This window comes from Phyllopteryx taeniolatus, chromosome 1, assembly GCF_024500385.1.
Source record: "Phyllopteryx taeniolatus isolate TA_2022b chromosome 1, UOR_Ptae_1.2, whole genome shotgun sequence".
Lineage (NCBI taxonomy): Eukaryota > Metazoa > Chordata > Actinopteri > Syngnathiformes > Syngnathidae > Phyllopteryx > Phyllopteryx taeniolatus.
The window spans coordinates 32686614-32703759 of record NC_084502.1 but is presented as its reverse complement, the minus strand read 5'-3'; the positions used below and the strand labels follow the sequence as shown (position 1 = coordinate 32703759).

Below are 17146 nucleotides of genomic sequence, written 5' to 3'. Positions count from 1 at the left end.
TCGCCAGTTAAGGAACTTCAACTTCCAGGTTAAACATGGTTGACAAAGCCAGTATCGTAAAAATTCGGTCTATTGAACGGACTGGTATATTATCCATACACCCACAACATTTTAAAGAAATTCTTATTATTATTATTTTTTTTTACACATAGTCTACACTGGTTTATAAGCCGCCACCTGTGCATGCCTTAGCCTGTAGTGTGACACATGTAGATTTGATCGACGGTGTCAAAAAGAGGTAGATTAAAGCTAAAGCTAAACTCCAGCAGGTCAGTATCCTCAGAACAGAAAGAATACGGGTAAATGCCTGAGAGTATTGTTAGATGTTATATTTGTATGTGTTACTGATGTGTTTATGCTAAAGTAATTGTTGTTTAATTGTTTAAAATGAGCGCAATAGCAATGCTCCTTCCAGTTATCCCATCTATGGCATTTCCCATTGTATGTTAGCAATAAGCGAGGTGACTTATGTTAGGCCTGTGATTGGCTGGCGACCAGTTCAGAGTGTACCCCGCCTCCCGCCTGAAGATAGCTGCGATAGGCTCCAGCACGCCCGTGACCCTAGTGAGGATAAGCAGTACAGAAAATGGATGGATGTTAGGCTCACGATAATACAATTGATGCTGTGTTGAAAGTACTTTGTGTGAACATCTATGGTGACAAGTATACAGGTTGAGGCAAGAACACTGCTTTTCATTTGGAGAACTAAACATGCACATTCAGGGAGGCCAGAATACATAACCTATAAATATGTGAAAACAAAAACTGCCACCCTGCATGTAGGAAATAAAAAGTGGAAACAGCAAGAAGCAACACAAAAGCGAAATTACTCTAATGCTACGACAAACATACTATATCGTGTTTTCGGCATGACGAGGGTGTGTGTACGCTTGAGCAGAGCAGATCTAAATACTAATCCAAATCTGTGCGGATTTAATTTCAAAATACCTGAACTTTTAACACTTCAACATGGACCTCTTTGAAAAAACAATGAAGGGTAAACAGGGAGTTAAAGAGAAGCTAAGAATAGATGAGAACGTGATGCTCTTTGGAACAGGAAAATCCCCAAGTCACATTGTTTAAGCCGCAGGGGTTAAAGCAGTAGGGACGGGAGTTGTATTCTATAATTAGAAATTAAAGATTTAGATCGATGCTGTTTGAACACCATTGTCTAAAGGATATTGATGCTGCAGTGCAGGACAGAGCTGACTGGAGGGCATGAAGACTCTATGTGTTAGCAGAAAGTCACTCACATAAGAGTCTAGCGAGGAGGGAAAAACAACAACATTGTATTAAAACACTCAGGTGATGAACAATTTCTCAAACAAAAAAATATAAAGACGAGACAACCTCTCACCGATTGCGTCACTCCCATTGGAGTCCAACTTTACTGTTTCCAGGAGGTGTTCCAGGATCTTCTCTGGTGTTCCTGACATCACAGTGTACCTGCACAGAACAAGAAAAAAACATGTTGACATTTCCACAATAGTATGTATGTAAGTAGTGGTGCACCAAAATGAAAATTCTTGACTGAAACTGAAAACTGAAACTGAGGAACCCAAGGCCACCGAAACACCGAAGACATTATCAATCAACCCATCAAACTTCATTTGTAAGCGTTTTTCATCCCCCCCAAAAATGCAACTCAAAGCGCTTTGCACTAATTCAAACAAAAATAAATCAAATCCGCCAATGATTCATTGTAAAATTATGTCAATTATTAGTAAAATTGCATTTATGGCTATGACTGTAGAGGTGCCAACTTATAGAAAATGTACTTTCAGAACAATTTGTATGAATTTCCATATTTTTAATACTACTGTATGTAAAGAACATTACCAGTTATTGCAGTACATTTTGTAATAGGATAATACAAAAAATAAATACATTTGTATACTGTTCAATTTCAGAACCTAATTATTACTCTATAATCGTTAATAAATTATGGCTTCAATATTTGTTATTTTAATGTACTGTATTTATTACATCAACCCTGGAATGGCAGATGCATCAAGTTCTAGAGTTTGCAATATTATTTCTGTTTCAACTGTTCTTTTTTTGTTGATCCGCTGGAAACTACTCTAAGGTTCTATCCTTTGCAAATAAATATAATTTACAATTTTGATAGCAACTTTAAGTACTATCTTTATGGATGTACATATACATATGTTGATGATTTTAATATTACTACTATTTTTGTAAAGATGCCAATACAACAATATTTAAGGGGTCCCTTACTTGTTTCCGCCTCCTCCCTGCTCAGATGGGTCAGCACATTTCTCCAGCACCAGCACCGTTTTCCCGTGCTCCTCCAGTCGCACCGTGTTAGCCTCTACATCCTAAAATTAAAGAAATGCTTGGATACAATCGCGCAAACAAAAATACATGATTGCAGTGGAGCAAGCAATCTTCTAACCTTGAGAATTCGGATGAAGTCCTGTTTGTCCACACGCAAGAAGTGACAGTTATCCTCTCGCAGGATTATTGTGGCGGCGCGCGGCGCATCATTCACCAAGGCCAGCTGCCCGAAATCCTCGCCCTCGTGCAATGTGGTCACCAGACCCTGAATGCACACACCTCACATTGTCAATCTTGTTTTTCTAAGGATTTAAATAGTGCCGCATTAACCACTTACAATGTTAATGAACTGGCAAATTTGGATTATAAGCCTCAGCTTTAACCCCTGTGGCCTGAATTTATTTATGGGTTTATCCTGATTCTAGGTGCTTCAAGTTTGTGTACTGTTCATGAATTTTATTTCTCAATGACTTGTTTACTTTTTTTGCAATTGTTTTTTTTAAACTTGTTTTTTCATCCATTGAAGCATTTGGATAGGTATCGTAATGGAACAGTATTTAAATCATACTAACAAGTCGAAAGCAATCCACCTTGCCATTGAAAAGGCAATCACGCAGCTGTATCGGAAGATGTCATTATCCTTAGCGCAGTATAAGTCTGTTTGATTAAAGCGAACATATGGGAAACGCCATAGATGGGCTAACGGAACACACTTGGTTGTTGTATACAGTACATACATATGTGTCCAAGCAGCACAGGTCAATATGGTTAGGTCAACAACAATAATGCAAAAAATCCATACATACAGAATGTAGCGTGAAATGTGAGCTGCAAGTGGTTTCTGTGGAGTTGAGCAGCCTCCCTTAATGGATTATTTCCTACTCTATTGATTTGAGACTCGAGAGCACGGTGACCTACTTGTTAGTATATATACTTCACTGTTCTGAGGTTTGTGGTTCTAATCTCAGCTTTGGCTTTTCTGTGCGTCGTTAGTATGTTCTCCCCGTACTTGCGTGTTTTTTCCTTCCTGTATTCTGGCTTCCTCCGACATTCTAAAAACATGCTACATGTTAGGATAAATTCTTATTAAAAACTTGAAATTGTCCATAAGTGTGAATGTGAGCGTGTAGTTGTTTGTCTATAAGTGGCCTACAGGTGTGTAAAGTGTAGCCCGCCTCTCGCTCGGTCAGCTGGGATAAGCTCCAGCTCAGCTGTGACCCTAACGAATACAAGCCCTGAAGAAAATTATGAATGGGTTGTTTTAGGCTGATTTAAACATCTAATGGCAGATATGTTAAACATTTCTTAGTCATGCCAACACGTAGTTGATTAGCATGATGAATTGAGAGTAATGGCAAATGTGCAGCATCTGCATGTGCTTGCATACCAGAGAGTACACACATTGTTCCACAGGAAAGAAAACATTTTTGGTCATTTTTATCACTTAGCTGAGGGACTTACCTTCCCGTGGGTAATCACATTGACAGAGCCTTTCCAGATGATGTACCAGGAAGTGCCTTTGTCCCCCTGGCTGAACACTTGAGAAACAACACACCGTCTGAGTGAATATATTTCATGTGTGCATTCAGATCACATGTACAGAAAACCTTGATCCATTATTGTATGTCAGGGGTCGGCAACCCGTGGCTCCTAAATAATGAGTATTTTATTAAAATTAATTTTATTTTAGTTTGTTCATTTTTAAATATAATTATAAATTTGAAGATGATTGTAAACGAGTAACATTCAAATAAAACATTTTTAATATTTTTATTGCCCAAAATATGCGTCACATCTGCCGATGTGCAACACTCAAATATCTTGTATACCTGGCATAACTCACATCTAGCAGCCCAGATGAATCCAGCACACCACCATTGCAATTTATTGAGCTTTTTGACCCCGGCCCGGAAGGTAAATGATGGATAAATCCAAGAAAAGGAAGATTTCTGAAGATAACAGAACATTTAATGCTATGTGGGCAGATTCTTTTGCTTTCACCGCTGATGAACAGTTGACTGGAGACTCCAGTACACGCGATGGAACACAGAAGCAGATGGCGCATTTTGCTTTGCATTGTTGGTTCAGTGCCGGTGGATAATATTTGGATAAGTTTGGATTTCTGTCTCCTAAATACGAGGAGGACAGTTGACTGCACAATCCAGTACTACACGCAATAAAATGATCAAACACGGAAGCAGATGGCATTTGCGGCGTTGCATTTTTCGTTTAGTGCGGTTTGGGTAAGTTAGGATTCTTATTTTTTAAATACGAGGACTCAAATAGACACTCAGTATTTTATTTGAAATCAACCAAGTGTAAAATTATGTATGTTACATGCAGAAATACAATTCTGTGTTCTCTGCAGCAGTTTGTTGATTTCATAAATGCAACATAGTTTTTTGTACATAGCATACATTCAAAATGGGCTGTGGCTCCGAGTGCTTTCTTTTCATTGGGAGGCGTTCCCAAATGGCTATTTGAGTAGAAAAGGTTGCCGACGCCTGCTGTATGTCTATACATGATGACCTAACCCTGACCTAATCTTTCATTATCATAGAACAAGGGCTCATGAATGTCCCTGATTGTACACATGCTTTATCAAAACATGGTGTTGTACTCAAAAGGGGGGTCTTTACAATGAGATGTGTGTACGTGTACAAAAGTTGGCCAACTTACAGACAGTTCCGGCCTTAGCATGTGATTCAAACACCAACACAGTTGCAAGCTCCTTCCGCACCTACAGGCACAACAGAGGTCAGAATTCTAGTCAGGTTTTTTCAAGAAATGAAAGCTTCAACCATGAAACGTGAGTCTGTTTCCTTCTAATAGAACATCAAATAAATCCACAACAGAAAGGGGCGAGTGTTATGTCAAAGGTACTGACTAGATGGTACCACCTTACAACAAAAGTGAAAAGCATTCTTTTTGTATAGGATTATTGACCATTTTGTATTTGGTATTATTATTGCAAATATTTGGAAAATGTCACAGTAAGAAAAGAAAGGTACTGTATTCTACAGTCTTGGTTTAAAATTATTAATGGGATTCTCTGGTAGTCTGATGTCTATGCGGAATTTGAATTCTATCAGATTGAGTATTACTGCAGTCATGGATCAAGGAGCAATAACAGTGACTGACCGAGGTGGAAAGATGAGCGGCTGCCTTGACATGGAGAAGCTCCTCATAGATGACCTCCAGGTCCTCAGCACTCCTCTGATTTGGACTATTCAGACACACAGAAGAAAGCAGAGGGCGTTCTTCAAATGGATTCATAGAGACAATAGCATCAGTACCATGGTTTTATTACCCTGTAACCAACTGATATTTGAACAAAAAAGGTGGCACAACATAAACAGACAGTATAATAAGACTCACAGGCATATTTTTTTTATCCTTTGCAAAAACTGACTAATATTACTGCGGCTTACTCAGTCAGTTGTGAAACTCTTCTTTGTGTGTGTCTCTATGTCTGTGTAGTATATTGCCTCCAAGTGGCCAAGGTGCACACACTAGAAGGAGCAGCACAATGTCCATTGAACTGAAGCAAAATATGTGGGGGGCTGGAAGGGAATAATGGTATTTCTATTCTATTTCTATTTCAGATACAGATACTCAGAGTGTTTTGAGTCTGGAGTGTGTCCACGTAGCAAATTAAACTCATATCTGAAGGAACCACTGTATGTGTATGTAAATGGTAAAACAAATATTTATATGTGTGTATGTGAATGTACCAACATGTGTGAATGGGGATGGCTAGACTTCAAAATTTAGATATAAATCAAGATAAACAGAATACACAAAATTAACTGTGTGTATAAAACCCTCACTGCTTAAAGTAAATCACTGAACACTGGTTAAAATATTTACCCTGGCTACAGCCTTACATTAAGTGTAATAATAAGTTATATTGTCCATTTATACATAAACCATGATTTCCAATTACAGCTAAAATGAATTACATGTAATTTAAAATACGGCAAGCTAAACAATAGCTACACATCCTGCCTGACTGCTGTTGTTCAGGGCTGCTTTGAGGAACACGATAAAGACTTGGAGAAGTTGACACGGCCTGCAAATTCCACGGAATCACAATGCGATTCAGCCTCTGTTGGTTTTACTGGAAAAACAAACCAGGACCCAACCTCCCCGGGAACTGGACTTAACATCTAAAAACCTGTTCAGAAGTCACGTGTAGTCCGCGCTTCGGCATTGTCAGCTGTTGGCACCAATGATTTGTGATGTGAATGTTGTGGCTGGCTGGTCTCGTGTGTTGTTCAAAAGCCATGGCACTGACCATTTGCGTAGGATCATCGTGAGCAGGGCGTCGGGGCCCAGCTGAGACAGCAGCGACAGGCTTTCCTCCAACTCGTCCTCCGAGTCCTTTGTTAGGTGGTTGAGTCCAAACTCAGAGTCCAGGAAGCGGTAGAACTGAGTGTCCTTGTCGTGAAAGTTCAACTCGTGTTTCACTTGGCAGAGCAAAAACAAAGAAAACACAAGTTAACAAAATAAATGTGGCTAATTTGGTTGTAAGGACGTTCAAATATTCATAAGGGTTTTCCTTGATGAAAAAATACGACCACGAGCATGAACCTGTCGACCATTGGAAAACGTTTCAAGATTCAATATGTAATGGTTGGATTATGGGTTCCCATGGCAACTAACAAGGTTTTACAGTATTAGTCTCCTCAATACAAGTGAATGTATCGTATATTCGTTATGTGCTTGACATTATTTTAATGGTCTAAAATAACATTGCAACTTTCACTTGTTTTAGCTAATTGTTATTTGTTCAGAGTTGGGTCAGGGCTTGTAGAGCCCAATATTTTTAGAAAAGGATAAAACTCATTCTGATGGTAGGTCTGTTGTTCCCATAACGGTGTCAAATTGTCCACTTTAGAGGTCTAGAATGTTGCAGTGTTCGTTCAAAAATATGAAAATTATAAGCCAGTGTTTATTTCAGAATATTTTGGAACGCAAATGACAATTGTTCCTTACTTTGCTTTACATGAACTTTTTCAGTATGAGCGCTGGAAACAAAGTGCCTTTAAAACATTGTAGAATGCTTGGCCCTAGATGAAAAAAAAAAAAAAAAAGCTAATCTATTCCGAGTGACCCACTTCAATGGATGACGGAGCGTTTCTCGCTTGATTGGAACTTTGTTTTCCAGTCAGACAATGTGCCTTCCTGTGTATTTAGTGCTCACTTGACTGGGTGAATTGTGCGTGAGCACCGTCAATCAGCACAACTCCTCAAGCATGTCTGAGTACTGTCGGAGATATTATTAGTTGAATATATTAAAATAAATACTAGTAAATAAGATGATTCTCAAGAGAATTCTCGAGTGTTTTATTGATTTTGTTTTCTCTTTCAGTGCATGCTCCTAATCACTTCTCAATTGGTCAAATTTTCTTGACACTTTTATATCTCGATGCAAGAACGTTAGATTTTGTATCTTTTTGGTCAAAGTCATTTGGGCTAGTCTGGGAGAAGTTCCTCTTTCCTTATGGTTCTCTTCATTTTCAACAGATATTTCAGATGTCTCAATGTCCTACCATGAACCAGGATCCCTTCATCCACCAGGACCTGCCACATTCCAACCGCCTGGCTTCTCGACTGCAGGCCTTCGTTTTGTCCAATCAGCCAGTCGACGAGTTCCTTACCAGAGCAACATTGTCTGCAATTTGCATGTGAGTCACAGAGGTTGTCACTTGATATGGGCATTATTTCATAAATTGATTTATTGATTTTTAATTAAGAATTGTCTAAATCTTAAGGAATTAGTCTACTGTAACAATAGGTTAAGTGAGGTAACATCTTGCAGTAATGGAGGCCAAACTGAGCTTGTTAGGTAGCAGCAAATAGGGCTCAGTTAATTTATACACAATTGGCTGGTTGCCTGGACGGCTGCAGTGGAAATTGAAATAGGAAGACAGCAAAGTTTGGGGAAGGATTATCCATGTCCTATATTGCTTGTCCTCATAAGGGTTGAGGTGAGCTGGAGCCTATCCCTGCTGACTTTGAGCAAGAGGCGGCGTATATCCTGGACTGGTCGCCAGACAATCACAGGGCACTTACCGGTACACTTTAAGCAAATATTCACAGTTACATTCAGACCTGTGGACAATTTAGTCTTAAAGGTCCAATATTTTGGCTATTTAGACCTCCATTGAGTGACTCTTTAACATGGAGCTAGTATAAGTCAATTTCATTTAAAAAAAACACCTTTGTTTTTGTCATACGAGTGTCCAGAAAAGGCCCCTCTGACAGCTACTTGTGTTTGACCCAGTTTTGTGTCCGTTTTGTCCATATTCGGCTAAGAACGCCCCCTTCCCTCTGATTGGTTGCCTCCATGTAGAAAACCCAATTGTGGGGGGACAGGTGTTTGTTATGTTTCCAGCACTGGCTCGGGAGAGGAGAGGTAGAGTGAGATCTTAGATAACATAGACATAGATAAGCTAGAGAAGTTCAAATGACCTGATTTCAGGCCTCTCGGCAGAAAAACGGTCTGGAAATTAGGAATGCGTGGACGATTTGAATTCATATTTCGAGTGTGTAACACTCGAGACCGGTCTTGTCTCGAGACCACATTTTGAAGTTCTTGGTCTTGTCTCGGACTCCACTCCCAAAAGCCTTGGTCTTGTCTCGGTCTCGTACCGGCCGGACTCGGGATTTTCCGTTGAGACCGGTCGAGACCAGAACTGATCTGCTATTCTTTAACTTCATTAATATGATAATAAGAAGTGCTTAGTAAAATCAATATATACATTGAATTCATGTGTTAATAACTCCCCACCATCCCCGTAATGACCGCACCATTCACGGCGTTGTGACTGACGTGAAGAGGAACTGCTTTTTTTCCCTCGGTTCTTCAAAATAAAAAATCATGGCTGCCCAACAGCCACCAACTCAAACAGCAGTGTTATTATATACACTTATGTTTAATCTATATATGTGTCATATACTTGTTTATTACTGTGTTACAATATCGCTATTTCTCATTAAGTTTACTCAAAGATGCAAGACAAAGTTTTGTATGTATATGTTGCATATTATTTCCTCCAACACACAATGGCAACTGCGGCACTGTAGCTAATTTTGTGGCCAGTCAATTTATATATGTTTGAATGCATAACTTTACACATATACAAACTTTACTTTTAAGCGTACTTTTGGTGCACACGCACTCTTGATGAGAGCCAGGTTACAATGTGCTCCGTCACGTGTGTCAAATTTGTGTATGAGCGTGTTTCAGTAGCGTGCTTTAAACATGTATTATACGTTGTCTGCAGCATTTGCCAAATCAACTAAATTGGGTAGCTTTTCAGTCTATGGTGGGGTGTCATCATAATTATTATGAGTCTCCACCGCATATGTTTAGGTCACAAAATGCTGCAGTTTTTGTTTCTTAAATGCAACCAAGTTCTTCTTCAAATCAAAATGTTTCAAATACAAAGATTTATTTTTTTCAAGAAATTATTATTTTTTTCAATATTTAGGATTTTTGCTTGTTGTGCTTTCAAAGAGTTGCAGACGGTGTGTTTTTGGGTGTCAAATGTATTTTAAAGAAATTTTTAATTAAAAAAGTGAACGCACTTTAAGTCTTCAACCTTGTCATAGCTTTTTAAATAGATTTTGATGGTTTTGGTCTTGTCTCGGTCTTGGCTCGTCTCCGTCTTGGTCTTGACTTGGTCTCGACCCCCAAAAGTCTTGGTCTCGGGCAAGTCTTGGTCTCGGATAGTGTGGTCTTGAGCACAACACTACATATTTCATGTTTATTGAGGCACCGTTGAGACAATATTACATCCCATATCCAAGAAAAGGTTGGTTTGGCAAAATACGGGACCTTTAAATAAAGAATTTTTGGGGCGAATCTAGGAGGAAGACGAAGTAGATGGAGTGCAATGACCTCTGTGATGGAGAGACTATGCAGCCGTTGCACAGGCGCATGGCTCGGCATCGGTGGGTGGCTTCTTCTTGTCCAGAATCAGCAGGTCATGTGCATCTCAAGAAGAAGGGACATTCCTTCGAGGACAACAACATCCAAATTCTGGATAGGGAGGACCGCTGGTTTGAAAGACGTACAGTATAAAAGAAGCCATCTGTGTACAAACTAGAGAAGCCATCTCCAAACAGAGGAGGAGCTTTAAGGCATCACCAATTGTCTGCCTATAACAATATCCTGACATCTCTCCACCCAAAGATCGCCATATTCAACGGGAAGAATGGCCCTAACGAGCTGTTTTGCCACAAGACAAGTAAAGGACTGACTGGTATGCAGGACGGCCGTTTCACCATGCAGGCAACAACAATAACACCCTACTGTTGACCATCCCCAGGGGACACACCCACCGAGGCATAACTAGAGGGACTCCACACTTAAAATTTAGAACTGAAGAAGCTTTTTGAATTAAAGGTAAAGCGTCTTCAACAAACAAGAACAGTCCAGTAGCCTTGATTCAACCTTTGCGGATTACTGTGACCTGGATGATTGAGAAGCTACACAGACATATTGCAATATAGTATTTGTACATCGTTACAAGACAGCCTGGTGAATGGAATGAGGTTTAGGACTTGGATGGGTGAATGGATAGATGTGTGTATGTTTACATTATGCGTGTATGTGAATGGCGAGACAGATGTTGGCACTGTCATATAAAATTAATAATTAAAAAAAACACGTCAATCTTAGAAATGTCTAATTCCCATGCCTAGTTGTCATACATTATAAAATGGAAGAAACCTACTACATGTTACCTGAGAGTTTTGAGGTGATATTTTCTATCCCGGATCAACCCAGGGTTTCTCAGGACCATGACGCTGTACACCGACCTTGCGGCCTTCACCACGCGATCTGAGAGGAACTTAAACACACAGAGGAGACCATTGAGTCATTAAATACACTACTATATTTATATCAGGGACATAAATATGACATTTGGTTGTGTTTTATGGTGTGGGGAAAAAGCTGGGACACACATGTTTTTGTGTACTCAATGTCAGAGCATACGTATGTGTGAGGCAGTCAGTCAACATGATGAGAGCACGTGTGAAGATCTTTGTAATATGGAGGTGTGATTGCGTTGAAAATTGCCTCATAACCCTGTGTCTGTCACATTGAGGCATTAGTCAGTTCCCCTTCAACTCGCCATTTAATTCCTCCTCACTCCCCCTCGCATGCACGCAGCCCAAACTAGTTCAAGACCTGAAAAGCCCTTGAATGGTTGAAACCCTGTTAGCCACTGGTGCAGAAACAAGTCTTATGTAACAAGAATGTGCGTCAACGTGGCTGCCCTGTTTTTATGCTTTACACTTGTTTACACACCAACAAAATGAAATGGTAATTTTACTTCAGCCCTGTGCTCAACCCTGTGATTCTAAAAGGGCCTTAGACGGTTGGGTTTGTGTTGCAGATTTTCACATCAGGCACTGCTGTTTGCCCAAGGTGGTAACAGTATCAAGAAAATCCTTGCTCAAAGCAAGTGCATACAGTATTTTTGGATGATGCTTAAGAATTGCTAACCTGATGGATATTGTGACAAAAACGTTTTCTTGACCAAACCATGTGGTAAAGTTAACAATTATTTCCTTATTTATTAGTAACAAACCTCTATTGTAGTATATTCATCGATTTTTATCACGCTTATCCTCGTGAGGGTTGCAGGTGAGACGTAGCCTATACCAGCTGATTCTGGGTGATAGTCGGGTACACCCTTGACTAGCCATCAGCCAATCGCAGGGCATATAGACAAACAACAAGTCACACTCACATTCTCACACCTACGGACAATTTTACATTTTTGTCCACATTTGGAAGAAGCCTAATTCCAATATGAAGATCTCGGTTTTCATTTTTTTTTTATTTCACTCCCATGACACATATCCTAACTGTGCCAAATGAGAGCGAAACATTCTGAATTGTATCACTTCAACCAGTGTACTTTCTAGTCATCATTAGACTCATCAATGAACATAACATTAGTTTTTGTCAAGAATCCTCTATAAAGCTGACTCAGGGCTACGTGTTTTCTTAAGACTGGAACTTGAGATAAAGTATGCGTGTGTGTAAACACCCAAGACTTGTCAATGAATCAAGGTGTACGTGTTTTCTGAATCACAAATACATTTTAGTGAAACTACTGTACAGTTTTTTTTGTAAACACATTATTTAGTCTGCAATGGACCTGATGTCCAGGTTTTTGTTAACACCAACAACTTTATCGAGTCTTCCATCACCTTGAAGTTTTGTTTTCATAACCCAGAAGAAAATTTAAAGTCTTCAATAAACCAGATGTACAGGTTTTTGTTAACGCCAACAACTCTTTTGAGTCTTTTGTTGCCGTAATCCCTATCGTTTTCATAACACTGAAGATAATTTAGTCTTCGCTAAAACCTTACAATTTTGTTTGTAAAACAAAACAAATCACAAACAAAACTATTTTGCAACTTGAGACGCAACATAGAGGTTTTTGAACATGCTTATTCATATCAAAAGCCAAAATTCATATGCCAGTAGAATGGAAATGGGCATACAATAAGTTAACTATTATCTGTGTGAATGACAACCTCATCTAATATAAAGTGCAGTCTAAATTCACACATCCTGTTATTATTACGGTGGTGTAATAGTGGAGCTTTAGGAGAAACTGGTTTGACCCGAGGCTGAATTGGTAGAGTTTCCGTCTCTCAATCAGAAGACTGTGTGCTCGCTCATTACCATGTCGAAGTGTCTTTTGGCACTGATGCTGGGTCATCAGTAGGTGAATCAGAAGACAGTGTAAAAGCGCTTTGGGTACTTTGAAAAATGCGATACAAAATGAAAGTCCATTTAACATTCTCGTCCAAGAGTGTGTGCCTTACAAGGGGCATAAAGAAAACAGCCTGCAACATTGGTTGACACAAAAATAACATTAAGCCTTTGCTCTGTGATTGGACCAGGGATCGTGACATACTGTACATCTGTTCCACGCATTTCAACCAGCCTGTTCCCAGACCTGCCTTCCCCCAAATAAATCCACCCTGAGGCCTCTTCTGCCGGACAGCAATGACGAAGTCATGAGCACAAGGTACATTCGTGTTTCCCAGGGGCCCATTTCCCTTTTTGACCCCCACTGGGACATTCTCAGGCATATATTATTTTTTTTCCATTACCAAAGCAAGTTATTACAAAAACACTATCAAAAGTCTTTTTTTTTTTTTTTTCAAAAGATGGGCATGCTCAGATTGACTATCAAACTGAATCATAAGTGACGGTAACAAAGTCATTTAGTCCCTCAGTATGTTTACAAGACACCAGAGAAAAGCAAAAAGTCCAACTCGGGTTGGGTATTTAACATTTCTTTGATCAATGATAAGGGGAACATATTGCCACTTCACATTTCAGAGGTATACAGACATTAGCCAACAAGTGAAAAGACATTCCTAAACCATCCTACAAGTACATAACATGAATTGGTTTGCCATGTCAACACTATCATGCAAGGAGATGTTTATTATCGCACATCCTTGAAAGCAATTCAGACCCAGGCTGCAACTGGCTTCACTTCTACACCAGCATATTTCCTTTGTGCATTCCTAGAGTCATTAGTATTTTAGGGAGGAATGACTCCGCCCACCATGTCAACACTGTGTGATTTTACAGGGCGATTTGAAGGCACTGTATGTAACCTTTGTAAACAGGAATGGCAGACTTTTCCGAGTAGCTGCTTCGAACGTGACGTGCTGGACTGGTGAAAAGATGTTTCAACATATTGTTGGTCATCAAATAAGATTCCAACTACAGGAGGGTGATCCCACCATATGGTCTTCATCTACTGCCATCATATGTCAACATTTTTAGAATCATTTTATTAGAGTCATATAATAATGTAGTACATTAATAGGGGATAAATTTGGCTCAAAGAAAAACATTGTCATCATCTGCTTTTCTTTGACAAACAGTCATCGTCGACCCAATCATTATCAATTAACAATTTTTTTTTTTTTGGACTGGATACATTGCTAGTGCCTGGTGAAATAGGTCAGTCCTTGTCACGCTTGCTGGCATCCCTATTGCCTAAATAACTATATTCTTTTCAGCCATACCTCAACATAGCCGACGAGGAGCGGCCCTGAACTACAAATTAGTTCCCAGTGAAAGCAGATGGGGATACCCACTCTGGTTCTGATTCAAATTAGCCGATGACATGCCGCAATAAATCGGTTTCTTATTGCATTATCCAGATGAGTACATTCATCTATGAGGAACAATTTTATTGACACTAACAGGTCTGGTTCAGATTCAGAGTAGGGGAATACTAACTGCGATAAATCGGTTTCTTACCGCATTATTGAGTTACCGCAACTATGAGAAATTTTATTTACTAGTTTCTTTTTCCATAAGGTCTTACACAGGACATTAACCTGTTGGCGCCTCCCCTCACCTTAACATAGGTCCTTGACACCAAGATGCCAAAAATGGCGCCAAAGCCCTATTTTTACAAAACAGTAAGTATGCAAGTTTTTCAGTGAATAACAGAGGACGTTCCAAAGAAATAAATCCGCGAATAGATGAATTTGTGAGTAAATTGTAAATATGTAAAGTTGAGCAGCCCATTTTGGTACAATGCCCAGCTAACAAAGATTAGACTTGAATTCTGCTTTCATTCAAGGTCAGGGTCTTCACTCCAAACAGTATTCTCACACAATGCTAAACAGGGGTTTAGCATTGTGTCACTGCTTCTTCTCATCTTACCACTTTGTGGTGGCCAGCTGAGATAAAGAGCGGAGTGAGAGGCCCAGGCCAAGTTGAGGAGCGGGGTCAATTAGCTGTGAGTGCTCAAGTGCCCTTTAGACTCCTTGTGACTGCCTGCCTCACCGGGAATGTGCTTTTTAAGACTCGCATGACCGGTGGCACAGGATATTATACACAACAGAAGAACAAGTTCAGCACCATTGTTGGGAAAGTTCATTTTCTACGTGAACTACTTCACAGTTCAACTCACCGTTCCAAAAGTGAACCAGTTCAGTTCATAGTTCATAATGTAAAATTTTGCATTAAGTTCACCATTCCAAAAATGAACTAGTTCATAGTTTTTGGTTTTCTCTCAATATGTTGCTGACTGGCTATTCCCCTCAAAATACTGGCAAATCATTTCCCCATTGCTGCCGCGTATTCAGTCCACCTAGTAACCAGCTGCAGCTTTCACTCTCCAATCTCAAAAACATGAAAAATGTGTTGCTTGAATGGTCTTTTTTAAAATGAGGAATTAAAACAAAAACAGAACTATTGTATTTAATGTGCAAACAAAAACACGCAACAAAGTATGTCAGGAACGATGGTGAAAGGACATTGATAACTTTGCGTTCCTCGCAGCTCTGGCTGACTATACTGTATCAACAAAATATTTTATTTTATCTATTCTTATAAGAAGATTATACAAAATAAATTCCATATCATGACAGTGTTACATGAGTTGAGTACATGAGTTACATGAGTGACATGAGTTTCAGCTAAAGCATTCTGATACAAATAATAATGATCCTAGTAATCACTTTTTACAATTATGTACTGCATTCCAAAAGAACCACCGAAGAACCTATTAATTTACGCAGTGTCCCTGAACGCACCTCACTTTCTCACGCAGCTGCAACGTGCCTGCCATGAATGGCGGCTGTGGCCGAACTGTATCAGTTGCCAAATACAGCGTTTATCTGCTGACATATGAAGGCTCATATATAGTGTGTTCAGGCGGGTTTGTCCTGGAAGTCTCTAACAACACCTGACACTCGAATGAAAATGAACTTTTGTATGAAAACCATTCTTTGACACCAGAATGAGGGCGTTCTCAATTGCGTTCAAAAGGGAGACATGAAATAAGTTCAGTTCACGTTTGCACAAAATATGAACTAGTTCATGAACTTCTGCTCATTGAACTTGTTCAGGTACAACAGGGGTGTCGAACTCAAATTCACAGTGGGCCAAAATTAAAAATTGGGACAACGTTGGCGGCCAAACTCAATATTTAATGAAAAATCACTGCGATCTGCATGTTTCCCTTCTCTGCAGAAATGTAGCGTTAAAGTTTATCATATGACAACAAACTTAAATTTTGCTTAAACACTGAATCTGGAATAAACAAACTTTAATATTATAAACACGAGAAATCAAATTTGCGATAAAAGACATCAGTGGTACTTGTTTGTTGTTTTGTACTTAAACAGATAACATGAAGTCTCTCCATCTTCTATTTATCTCTCTCCAACTACCTTTCTTTTTTATGTAAATCTTTTATCAAAGGCCAACAACAAAACAACCCATAAAAATAAGAAAGTCCTTCGATAAAAATCCAAACTATTAACAGTCACTGCCTAGGAGTTGATAAAGGGCATTAAAAAAAACAATTCAATGATGTTATATTCTTTGTTACAGCCAAGTTGCTCCGCACACGACAAACAGGTCTGTCTTTTACTTTAGTGAACAGACAATCTGCCTCCCACCTGTCTTGGAAGTTAACCGTTTTCCATCTTTCGTTTGGCCATTTTTGGGAAGGGGAAGTGTAAATTTGCCCGAGGAGACTGGTAGCATAGTTGCTAACGACTGCAACAGAAAGGGAAGGGGCGCTGGCCGGTCGAGACTGATGGGCCAACACACTAGCAAAGCATTCTGGGATTTGTAATGTGGTGGATGTGCTATATACTGGCGGGCCAGCTCTAATACACATTTGATATGGTCTTGCAGGCCAAATATAATTACATCGTGGGCCATATATACAGACCTGCTTCATTGTGTCCTTTGAGTCCAGCGCCTCTGGAAGCGGAGTCTATGAGAATGAGAAAGAGGAGGATTTCATCATCAATGAGCTATGTC

The 17146-nt window shown here is 39.5% G+C and overlaps 1 protein-coding gene across 5 annotated transcripts in view; it reads right to left on the bottom strand.

The window, feature by feature from the left end:
* rapgef3 (Rap guanine nucleotide exchange factor (GEF) 3) overlaps positions 1–17146 on the bottom strand; it is a 41629-nt gene that overhangs the window by 10206 nt on the left and 14277 nt on the right. For 4 of the 5 annotated variants that reach the window (XR_009790751.1, XM_061789765.1, XM_061789776.1 and 1 more), the window contains 11 exons: positions 17055–17099; positions 11056–11162; positions 7854–7975; positions 6596–6767; positions 5440–5524; positions 4978–5038; positions 3760–3836; positions 2417–2563; positions 2239–2339; positions 1358–1446; positions 1183–1261 (listed from right to left, as the gene is read on the bottom strand). Coding sequence is in view for 4 of the 5 variants with exons in the window: in XM_061789765.1 (XP_061645749.1) it covers positions 1183–1261; positions 1358–1446; positions 2239–2339; positions 2417–2563; positions 3760–3836; positions 4978–5038; positions 5440–5524; positions 6596–6767; positions 7854–7975; positions 11056–11162; positions 17055–17099 (1085 nt within the window). In the remaining variant the exon portion in view is untranslated. Of the gene's footprint in view, positions 1–1182; positions 1262–1357; positions 1447–2238; positions 2340–2416; positions 2564–3759; positions 3837–4977; positions 5039–5439; positions 5525–6595; positions 6768–7853; positions 7976–11055; positions 11163–17054; positions 17100–17146 lie in introns of those variants that run through there. The other variant, XM_061789790.1, reaches the window with a different exon arrangement.